Source organism: Phacochoerus africanus, chromosome 6 (genome assembly GCF_016906955.1).
Source record: "Phacochoerus africanus isolate WHEZ1 chromosome 6, ROS_Pafr_v1, whole genome shotgun sequence".
NCBI lineage: Eukaryota > Metazoa > Chordata > Mammalia > Artiodactyla > Suidae > Phacochoerus > Phacochoerus africanus.
This window is the reverse complement of record NC_062549.1, coordinates 63791401-63803600: the sequence shown is the minus strand read 5'-3', so window position 1 is coordinate 63803600 and position 12200 is coordinate 63791401. Positions and strand designations below refer to the sequence as shown.

The following is a 12200-nucleotide window of genomic DNA, read 5'->3' as shown; positions in this document are numbered from 1 at the left end:
TGCTTTTCTGAGGCAGGCTAAACCATTTTCTTGCAGTATCTTTCAGGCTTATAGTATGTATTATTTTCCTGATTTTTTTATTATTGAATTTATGGATATATGTTCATTGAGTAGTAGTTATTATCTACTACTCAAGGCCCTGTGCCAAGAGCTACACAGGATGAAAAAAAAAAGAAACAGAGTGGATTCCATGAGACTGCTGATGACAGTGGATCATGGACCTCAACAGTCTGCCCCCTAGTGGGAGAGAAAGTCATGGTCAGCAAAACAGGCAGAGGCAGCAGAGGAGATATGCAGAATCATCAGTTCAGCTGATGCAGGAATCATCACTTTGGGCATTTGGAAAGACTTTAAGATGGAGATGCCCTTAAACTGAGCTTGTGTCATTTTCAATTAGATCACACATATAAGTGATGTCATACGATATTTGTCCAACTTATGGTTACCATAGGGGAAACCATGTGGGGGAGGGGTGAACTAGGAGGATGGGAATAATGTCTACACACTACTGTATAAAATAGGTAATTAACAAGAACCTACTGCATAGCACAGGAAAATCTATTCAATAGTTTGTAATAACTTACATGGAAAAAGAATGGATACAAGTATATGTATAAGTGATTCACTTTGCTGTACCCCTGAAACTAATACATTGCCAGTCAACCATACTCCAATAAAATTAAAAAATAAAATAAAATTGAGCTTGAAAAGAGTTGAAGAAAGGACATCATGGGTGGAAGAGAGATAGTAAGAGGTGAGGAGATGGGAAACCATGAAGGGTTTTGATGGAATTGTGATCTTTTGATTTGGATGAAGTGTGGAATACTGGGACATAAGACTGAATTAGATTGAGGAGATATGTCAATAGATTAGGTTGATTCTTAAGGAAAAGTCTTTAAAGCTTTTTAGCATGGATATGATGGCTTAGAGCTGTACTTTAAGAAGAGTAATCAACAGGATATGTCCGTATCAAGTCTCTCAAGCCTGAGAGGATAGCGGTGGTCCTATTGATAGAAAAGACGAAATCAGGAGGAACTGGTTTCCCCATTCATATTTGTATGTTTTTAATTTAAAGAACTATGGAAATATAGAACTGGACTTTGGGAGAAGGGGCAGATGATACATCAATTTGTCAGATACAAACCTAAGTGAAGTTGTGCTACGGTGATTGCAAAGGAGTGTGCAAGGCAAGAGATCAAGATCTCAGAGGAGTGAACATCTAGTTCACAGGCAGGAGGGAGAAGCCAGAGGAGAAGCAGAGGAAAAGCACAGGGGGAGCCATCAGAAAAAGAATGGAAGAAGCTGGAGAATGCAGTGTTTGGGGGTAAAAGGAGGAGAGAATTTCAGAGAGTGAAGGATGACTCATCAAATTGTAAACCTTTGAAAGCAGGTGCAATAACCTATTTATTTCAGTACTCCCCACCTAGGTGTGGTACAGTGTGTCACACACATTTTGGCATTTAATAAACATTCAGTGAAGCTCTGTATGGCACAAGCTGCACAAAGTTTGAGGAGCATGGGGACTGTGAAGGGACCATATATGATGGAGGCATTTTTGCAAATCTCAAAATGCTAATGTAATCAAATAATAACAGGCTTACACAGTAATCATGGAGGTGACTATATAGATTTTATTAATTATCATCATTGGGAGACCAAAAAATATGGAAATAACAGACACCACATATAGTAAAATTTATGCATAACATAAGATCTATTCATTTGGGTCTCAACTCAGAGTGACAATCAGCTGTGTTAGGAGCAGCAAGCAGGTGGGGGATGGACTCTGCTAGGAACAGAGCCCACAGGGTTCCAGCCACAGAGTCTTCTAACACAAAAAGTAGATCACAGGATAGGACCAAGTACAATATTTGATTTTCTAATGCTTTCTCTATAGTATAATTATTAAGCAGGAATCCAATATTGACATTTGTATTCTAGCTTAATTATTACATGTATTACTCCTTATCACTGCAAATATATGTTCTAGCAAATTGGTTTTCTACCCATTCAAATAAGGCAAGGTAAAGTCCAACCTGAATTTATTAGCAATGGTATTCCCTGTACAGAGTGATTGGCAGAAAATATGGAGAGAGACAGAAAGAGAGTCTACTTCTTATGTAGAATGCAGGAACCATGCAAATTTCTGCTTTTCCTCACTCTTTCCCAGTTGGAATTTAGACCCTGTAAAACACACAACCCTCCATAGGGAGCTCTGTTGCAGGCTTGGAAAACTCATGCTAAGGGGAGTGTGTTTTTGCCTTCACTGCTCTCAATACAGAATTCCATTTGCTATTCCTTTGTTCTAACTGTTGTTTCTTAAACCTGTCTTGAAAAGAACTCTGGTAATCTTCATCCTCTGTCTCAGAGATGATTTCCATCTTCTGAATGATGAGTTTAATAAGGTCATGCTGCTTTTCCAGAAGAGAACTGAGATCCTTCAGCCTAAAAGGACATATATTTTGTCAGTTTATTTTCAATTATCCTTTCAGCCCCTGAGTGAGAAGCCTGCATACTCCAAGTGTTCTATAGTGTTTTTTCTTTTTCTTTTTTTTTTCTTTTGGCCTTACGTACAGCATGCAGAGTTCGCAGGCCAGGGATTGAATCTGCGCCATAGCAGTGACCTGAGCCATAGCAGTGACGATGGCAAATCCTTAACCCTCTGAGCCACCAGGGAACTCCTTTTTTTTTTTCCCCTTTTTACAGGCATACCTGTGGCATACAGAAGTTCCCCAGGCCAGGGGTCAAATCAGAACTGTACCAACACTGGATCCAAGTGGCATTTGCCACCTACACTGCAACTTGCTGTAACGCTGGATACTTAACCCACTGAGCAAGGCCAGGGATTGAACCTGTATCCTCATGGACACCATATGTCAGATGCTTAACCTGCTGAGCCACAACAGGAACTCCTGATCTCATTTGAAAGATTAAAACACTGTTGCACAGAAAGGTTAAATGGCTTTCCCAGGGTCATGCACTCAAGAAACAGTTGAATAGGTCTTTGAATGCAGGTAAACTAACCCTAAAGCACTCATGCTTGACCACTCTACACTACATAGCTTCTCCAGGGATCCTCAAAGCTTTCCAAGCTTTGATGAATTCAAACAGCTGATGAAGAATGCAGTTCAGGATACTGATCAGCGAATTGATTTGTCAATAGCAGCAAATCAATTGTTGGGTCAAAAGAGTATCTCATGATTCTCAGATACTATCAACATGAGTCAATTAAAGCATGACTTAATATATGAGATAGATAAAGACAAATATACAATATAAACTTCCAATAGGCATTATTTTTAAAGAGTTTTAAGTTTCTTAAATACAGATAAAAGGAAAAATACATACCGGTATTTTTGCTTCATTATTTCTGTTTCCAAAGATGTATCAACATTTGGTATTTCTTGTCTTGTCTCTTGGGGGCAAAAGATATAATGAAGTACACCACGCTATGGGATAAAAGATGAATAGTTATGGAAGTAAGACTCAATTCAGGAGCTATTCCTCGAACATGTGCCATGATTCAGCTCCTGAGACAGACATGCTAACGCAGATATTCAAAGACACAGCCCATGGCCCTCAAGGAGCTCACAGTCTCTTGAGAGAAAGAGACATATGTAAAGAGCTATAAAACAAAGTCACGGGAGTTCCCGTCGTGGCTCAGTGGTTAATGAACCTGACTATTATTCATGAGGATGCAGGTTCGATCCCTGGCTTTGCTCAGTGGGTTAAGGATCTGGCGTTGCCATGAGCTGTGGTAGGTCGCAGATGCAGCTCAGATCCCACATTGCTATGGCTATAGCAGAGGCTGGCAGCTACAGCTCAGATTCAACCCCAGCCTGGGAACCTCCATATGCCTCAGGTGCAGCCCTAAAAAGTCGAAAAAAAGTCACATGTGTTATAATAGAGGAAAGAAATACAGGATGCATAAATAATACAGAAGAAGGAGTAAACTGGAGTGGAGGTTGTTTAGGAAAAGGTATAACCAAACCATTTTATATTTTCTCATGAAAAATGTCCATCATAAGTGGTGGAATTCTATACAGGATTATTTATTTCTCTCAAACTGCTCTGTAGATTATCCAGCACAACTGAATTTCACATGCGGAAATTTCTGAGATGTTATTTTAATATATAATGTTTGAAACTTAGTGACTTTTAAACTATCAGTGGACTGGAGTGGGGCAGGGGCAGGTGTGAAATGACGAGGAATGGGGTAATTCTAGACATCCAGGCGAGAGAAGACGGCCACTTGCACAGGCCACCCAAAGAAGTCAAATGGACCAAATGTGGGCTTGACTGGGTGTCGGGGATGAGGGAAGGGAAAGGAGACGGCCAGAGTGACATCTTGCACAGGCAAATGAACGCTGTTGACATTTATTGAAATAAAGTCTGGAGAAGGATGGAGCTTTCACTCTGTCCCTGTAGGGGTCAGGAGGAAGGGAAACGAGGGAGGAGTGAAGATCCTGAGGGTCCTTTGCTTGAGTCTGCTCTGAACCTGTGGAAGTTGAGGAACCTTGAGACATACCAGGGACAAGGTCAAGTAGACATTTGAACACAGGGGCCTGGAACTCAACGAGCATTAGGCTAAAGGGCCAAATCGCCAAGCTTTCTGTGTTTGGTAGTGATACTGCAACTGTGGAGGTGCGTGACATCAGAGAGGGAGATAGTGTAGAGTAGAATAAAGCCTAGGCTGATACTTAGACTGACCTTATCATTGTCTGGCTACACCATAGGAAACAGACCTACGAGGAACTCAGGATGCTCATAGAGATAGGAGGGAGCCCAGGTGTGGTTAGAATTGGCATCTAGTACTTCTGACTCTTGCTATAGTCCCTGTTCCATTATAATGCAATGGCTTTGCTCAGTCTTTGGCACTTTGTATATTCTCTATAATGTACATTTCCTGCGTGTGTACCTGTATATACATACATGTTTGTTCTACACATGTGCCCACAACTTGCACATTTATGTAAGTGACATATGACTAGGAAAAATAAGTGAAGCCTAACTACGATGATAAGAAAAGGTACTTAAAGGGCATGTCTGGTCCCCCCACCCATCTGCTCTCACATGCTATGGCTTAACTCAGATGCTATGGCTGAGCATTTAGAAGATGGGAACAAATACCCGTAAACAGGCACCCTTAGGGATAACACGGCGAGCGAATGTCGCGCACTTTCTTATTACTTACGTTGATATTTTGTCACATGTACTTACGAATAGCCCTCCACTATATCTGGGTCTGTTGGGATACACGGTGATGGATTTCTGATCGACCTTGTGTAGGAACCAGAGTGGCAGCTTCTTCTCCAAGCTGGTATGAAGTTCCACCTGAAATGCATTCGGAGATTTATTGCAAGGCATCTTTAATAAGCACCTGGAATCCGAACGCTGCCCAGAAGCAGTGTTAGCACAGCACGCCGAAGACTGCCTCTGTGTCCTGGTTTGCACACAGGGAGCCGGGCTGGCCCAGCTTCCTTCACCCTGTGCTCGCAGCCACCTGCCTCTACCTCTCCAGCTCATCCACCCACAAGACAGAGGCAGCGGGCGCCCTCAGGGGGGACGAAGCTGTTTAAAGAAGGAGTTCAGTTTAAGTCAGCAGATGTTCACTGTTGAGGGACGGTGCCTGACACTGGGCGTGTCAAGACAATTAATCCGTAGCCAGGGGGTGCCACACGACAAAGAGAGCACCGCCGGGAGGTGCGGATGATGGGACGGGCAACTTCCACAGGACAGAGGAAGCGGGGCTTAATTGAAGGAACACAATGGAAGCAGGAAAGAAGAAGACTCAGCACATCGAAGAGGACTTCTGAGACCTTCCACACTGTGCAAAAAGACTTGGCCGTGACATATTTTGAGGATAATTTCTATTTTCAGAGATAGTCTTTTATCTTGCTTAATTTTTTTTTCTTTTTTAGGGCCGCAGCTGTGGCATCTGGAAGTTCCCAGGCTAGGGTCGAATTGGGGCTGTAGCTGCCAGCCTACACCACAGCCACAGCAAGGCCAGATCCAAGCCGCATCTGCGACCTACTCCACTGCTCATGGCAACGCCGGGCCCTTAACCCACTGAGTGAGGCCAGGGATCTGAACCCACATTCTCATGGATACTAGTCAGGTTTGTTTACACTGAGCCACATCAGGAACTCCTCTTGCTTAATGTTTTTATGTTGACTTTAATTTAATGCTCCTACTTCCTATTTTCAACTATTCTTTTGGTTTTCATTTGCCAAATTTATCTTTGATTTTTTTTTGGTGGGGGAGCCCTTTGTGTCTGTTGTTGAGCTGCATTTAATCTAGTGACCATATAAATGAGATTCTGTTTTCTAATCTAAGATCATATGCTTTTTAATGTATGGGTATCTCAGTGGTTGATGTTAATAAATTATGTGAAAGTAAGAACCTCCCTGACCACACAATTTAAAACTGTAGCTCTCCCCGCTTCCCACATAACACACACCCGATCCTGCTTCCCTGGTTTTTTACATCACTTCCTGCGACTTCACCTACCCTGTATTAGTCCCAGTTTCAAGAAAACTGTGTCCTCTTATGTCTTATTAACACCAATTAGGAGGTCCCACTGTGGCACAGTAGGTTAAGGGGCCGGTGTTGTCTCTGTGGTGACGCCGTTCTATCCCCAGCCTGGCCCAGTAGGTTAAAGGATCCCACATTGCCATAAGCTGTGGTGTAGGTCACAGATGCAGCTTGGATCCTGCATTGCTATGGCTGTGGTGTAGGCCAGCAGCTGCAGCTCCAATTCAGCCCCTAGCCTGGGAACTTCCATATGCCACATCTGTGGCCCTAAAAAGAAAAAAAAAAAAAAACAACCAACAAAGACCTATAGCACAGGGAACTATATTTTGTAATAACCAGAAGGAAAAAAAATCTAAAAAAGAATATATACATATATACACATACATACATATATATATATAACTGAAGCTCTTTGCTGCACACCTAAAATTAACATTAACACTGTGTCAACTCTAATAATAATAGTAATAAATAAATATATATATGGATATGTTCTCAGAAATCAGCAACGCTTATTATACGTGATTAATTAGGATGGTGCTAGTCGCCATAAGTTATAATTAAATATAACATTTACCTGCATGGCAATCCTCTTCAACAGCGCATGCTTCTGAACCTCAGCAATGTCACCAACTGCCAAACCAATCTGAAGGACAGCACAGAAGTGAATCACTACCAATTTAATGGCTCCCCTGAACATGCCCTTGTAGTCTTTCTGGCTACAGTGCTCCCACTAGCAGTGGCCACTAGCAGCAGCTTCAAAACACTATGTGTACACACCTTATGGCAAACAGCAAAGCTTGTATAACTTTGCAACAGTGGTGGTCACATCAGTGGGTCCAATAATTGTGTTAGCGTGAAAAGTGAAGACACAAATGAATCTGCTATTCATCTTAATTTAAAAATGCGTTATTTTTGGAGAGGACATTGTGGATGCGCTATCAAATGCAATTGGTGCAGCCATGCAACCTTGCAAACTTCTGGAGTTTAGTACCTAAGGTAAACAAAAGTGACTTGACAACATGGAAAGATTAAAACAGTAAACCGAGGGAATGGAAGGAATCTGTATCTTCCATGTGTTTGGGAGGGAAAGGCATACTTTTAAGGGTAGGTGAAGCTGAGGGCATATTTATTTGTTTACTACTTAACTTCGTGACGAGTAATCATGTCAGGACTGGGTATCGGTCTGTTTAGTTCACCATTGTTGTATCTGGATCAGTGTCTGGTATATAGTAGGTTCTTTTTTCTTTCTTTCTTTCTTTTTAGGGCTGCACTTGCAGCATATGGAAATTCCCAGGCTAGGGGTCGCATCGGAGCTGCAGCTGCTGGCCTACATCACAGACACAGCAACACGGGATCCCAGCTGCAATCTACAACCCATGCTGCACCTTTTGGCAACACGGGATCCTTAGAGGCCAGGGATCCAACCCGCATCCTCTTGGATACCACTTGGGTTCTTGACCTGCTGAGCCACAACAGGAACTCCTAGTAGGTTCTTTTTAAGTTTTGCCCAGTGAATGCGTCTTTGCGTCCCCTGACCTCACACAGCCTGGCACACCCCCAGGACCAAATGAATGGTGAGTGAATGAGTGTTATGGGAGTCCTCTTTCCTTCAGGAAGGGAGATCAGCAGGCTACAAATCATTGTTGCCACTGAATATCCCAAGCGATCAACCAACAGCACATACAAGGATAAATCACTTACGAGTAAATTCATGAGGACAATAGGGACGAACATGGTGAACGTAATAAGTAGGGCAAAGGACAGAAATGGATACGCCAATTCATTCCTCAGAAACGGGTCTAGGAAGGCATCGTGATAATTGATATCTCCTAACATCATACTGAAGGTCTGCATTATAGACAGCAACGGCGAGCTGAAAGCATCCTGAGAAAAGTCAGCAAGGTGAGAATGAGATGCAAAACGTATGTAAGGAGTGAATGTTGCCTGGAGAGCAAAATGAGAAAAATCACATTTAAAAAATATTTTTTTAATGTCATAAGACTATATAGCTCCCGAAATACAGTCATAAGCACTACTGATAAACTGGTGGTAAAGTCATCAAAAAGATCTTTTTCTGCAAACATAACAAATCATCATGCACTAGATGGAAACTTTTTGACAGAAAAAGTCATTTAATAAGACTGTACTTTTTCCTGTAATAAAAATCACATGAATGCTCTTGTATCAGCTATAAATACTTGAATATTGTAATGAATTTTCTATACCATGGAGATTTAAGTATAAACATGCATTCTCAATATTCAGAGCAACAAAATCAACAGCTCACGCAAATACCTCACCTGTATGCTCAGGAGGACGTAAAAGCTGAGTCCAAAAGCCACAAGAAGGAAGACAAACACGACTGTCGATTTCAACAGAGTTTTCATGATCACCTCCAACATCACGATAAAAATGCCACAATTTTCAAATCTAGGAACATTTATAGAATTACAGTCTTTATTTACTTTTCTAGCCAAATTGCATTTCACTCAGGGTCAGTATGTACCAGGTACCAGGTACTAAGTTTCCCAGATAAGGTTGCTGAGGCCGGTAACTTTCAAAGGAAGACAGGAGAATTCCTGAAGAGTCAAGTCTTTATTTTCAAACCATTCCTCCATTTTTGTCCCCTTCTTACTAACGCTTACTTTTTTTTTCTTTCTTTTTTTTTTTTTTCCTGAATATGGAACATATGGGAGTTCCTGGGGCCTGTGATAAAATCCAAGCCTTAGCTGCAACCTATGTCACAGCTGTGGCAATGCAGGATCCTAAACCCACTGTGCTGGGCCAGGGATCGAATTCATGCCTCTGCAGCTACCTGAGCCTTGGCAGAGACAATGCTGGATCCTCAACCCATTGTGCCACAGCGAGAAATCCTAATGTTTATCTTTAGTTGTTTCATCACTTTTGGAGAAAAATCATAGCTTCCCCAGGTCAAAGATAATGCTCCCAAACGCTTGATGAAGGAGAGAAGAGAGGAGTCCTGTGCTGCATCCAGTGGAAATGGGGTCACTGAGCTCGTGTCCCCAAAGGCGCTGTGACTTGCATTCCCCATCCCACTGTTTCCTGAGGTGTCCCTTTTCTCCACCAGCAACAGACACAAAGAAACGTTCGGGTACATCACAGGCATGTCACCTGCCCCTAACATGTACTTTTCCTTGGCAAGGATAGCTTGTTAAAAAGGGGAGTCACAGGATTTTAAAGCTGAAAAGGCCTTTCAAGTTCTCAGAAACTCAGTTCCCAGAGATGGCTTAGTAACTCCCTAATGTCACTGATGATGATGAGGCTGAGGGAGTGGCAGTGCCTGAACCTGTCTTGAAGCCTCCTGCCCTCCAGGTCACTGCTGCTCCCTCCATCCCCTGTCCTTCCTGAGGGCTGGGCGCATCCCCACAGTGACGCTCACAATGTGACAATGCAGCCAGCCCCTGTGGTGGGAAAAGCGTGGTCCCAGGGGATGGAAAGATTTTGGTAAAATATGCCTCCATCCTGACTTACTAGCCAAGCTCTTCAGCCAGTTCCTTAACTCAGTGTTTCAGTTTCTTTTAAACAGAGCGAGTAAAAACATTTACCCTGGATATTGTAAAGATGATGTGAAATAACTTTTTTTTTTATGCCACATCTACAGCGACGTTGGATCTGAGCTGCATCCTGAATCTATGCTGCAGTTTGCGGCAACCCTAGATCCCCATTGGGTGAGGCCAGCAATCGAACCCAAATTCTCATGGATGCTACTTGGGTTCTTAACCTGCTGAGCCACAATGGGAACTCACTGAAATAACATATTTAACGCACTTCAATGATTGTGGGAGATAGCGGCTTAGCCACCCCCCCCCCATACTCCAGAATTCAATTTGTTGGGCTTACTTCTTGTTCTTTTTTTCTTCTTTTTAGCTGCACTAATGGCCTCTTACTTCTTCTCTTATATCATTATTATACCCCATGCCTACACTTCCTTTTGATGTTTTAATGTGAAGTAAATGCCTACCAAACTACCGAGTAAAACCCAGGTAGCCAATAATTTTATTCCTATTTGCTCCCCACATTTAATCTAGTTTTGTCTAGACCAGTGGTTCTTGATCCAGGGTGATTTTTCAGCCCAGAGGATATTTGGCAACATGTGTGAAGACATTGTTTTTGTTGTCACATCATAGAGAGGGGATTGCTACTGGTGTCTAGTAGGTACCGCTGGCCACTGCTAAATATCTGACCATGTGCAGGTCAGCCCCGGACAACAAAGAATTATCCAGCTCCAAATTTCAACAGTGCCAAGGTTGAGAAATCCTGGTCTACACTCTGAACTCCAAATCTCCCTCCCCTTTTTCTTAATAATATATAAAAGATACCTTCACAGTCTCAAATAATTGAAAAAGAAATAAGCCAGTTAGTTATACGAGTTCCTGTTAGGGTGCAGTGGAAATGAATCTGACTAGTATCCATGAGGCCACGAGTTTCATCTCTGGCCTCGATCAGTGGATTAAGGATCTGGTGTTGCCGTGAGCTGTGGTGTAGGTTGCACACATAGCTCAGATCCTGCATTGCTGTGGCTGTGGTGTAGGCCAGCAGCTCCAGCTCCAGTTTGACCTCCAGCCTGGGAACTTTCATATGTCACATCTGTGGCCCTAAAAAGAAAAAAAAAATGAAAGAAAGAAAGAAAGAAGCCAGCTATAAATTTATGGTAATTAGAGTAATTCTTGTTTTGATATGAAGCATGTCGAAAGGAGGAAGAAATCACTCAAGCTGGTTTTACCTCTGAAGATACAACAAGAAGTTCATCCAATAGAGGTATATAGCAATCGCTCCACACTGCCACTGCACATAAGCTGGTATGCTGATGAACAAGGGTGACACAAAAATGATGCTTGTTGTGTAGATAATCCATTCAAGTGCATTGCTATTATCAAAAAAGTAATTCCTTTTCTAGGGTTGAAAAGAATGAAGAGTTAGCACATGTAGAGACTGAGACCTGGCATCTTATGGATAGTTTTACATATATGTAACCAGTAACATTTTTCCAGCATTGCAGTTGGCGAGAAGCTTAAGACCAAGGAGCCAGATCCTGCCATCCTGGACTGAACTCAGAGCCATGGGTACAGATCAGTGTTAGAGGTGCCCCAGCCTCTCCTATAGACCTGGCATTTTTGGGAGCCCAAGGAAATGGTACAAGCTTTTGGGCTTTCCTCCAAAGTCCACTCCATCTTAAGAAAACTCCTGGGAGGCTGCAAATTGGTTTAGTAATTCCTCACTGACTGTAAAAGGACAGGCAGGTGGATTTCTCAGGACGCAAATGAACTAAACCTGCTTCTAAGGAAGTTTGGGACCGGTGCTGACATTTAATTACCATAGAGATTTGGCATCATTTCCTATTCTTAAATAATTTCATGTTTTGGACATCACATTTCCTGCAGGTCATTTAAATATCAATAAGAAACTACAAAGATCAAAACTGATAGAGAAATCATGTAACCCACACCCAGCGCAGTGAGTTAAAGACCTGGTGTGGTTGGTGCAGCTGTGGTGTAGGTCGAAGCTGTGGCTCGGATTTGATCCTTGGCGTGGGAACTTCTATATGACACAGTGCAGCCAAAAAATAAAAATAAAGACAAGAGAGATTAAATAATATACCCTAAATCATTTCATACTCTCAGAATTGTGACAACTTACTGAAA

At 42.3% G+C, this 12200-nt stretch overlaps 1 protein-coding gene across 2 annotated transcripts in view; it reads right to left on the bottom strand.

Moving 5' to 3' along the window:
- Nucleotides 1-1608: 1608 nt before the first annotated feature.
- The window catches only part of TRPA1 (transient receptor potential cation channel subfamily A member 1), a 51228-nt gene continuing 40636 nt past the window's right edge, over nucleotides 1609-12200 (bottom strand). The window contains exons 21-27 of one of the 2 annotated variants that reach the window (XM_047783762.1): nucleotides 11282-11451; nucleotides 8838-8967; nucleotides 8239-8481; nucleotides 7112-7180; nucleotides 5221-5334; nucleotides 3349-3449; nucleotides 1609-2445 (exon numbers count right to left, since the gene is read on the bottom strand). In XM_047783762.1, coding sequence (XP_047639718.1) covers nucleotides 2241-2445; nucleotides 3349-3449; nucleotides 5221-5334; nucleotides 7112-7180; nucleotides 8239-8481; nucleotides 8838-8967; nucleotides 11282-11451 — 1032 coding nt within the window. In that variant the 3' untranslated portion in view covers nucleotides 1609-2240. The remainder of the gene's footprint in view (nucleotides 2446-3348; nucleotides 3450-5220; nucleotides 5335-7111; nucleotides 7181-8238; nucleotides 8482-8837; nucleotides 8968-11281; nucleotides 11452-12200) is intronic. The other variant, XM_047783763.1, reaches the window with a different exon arrangement.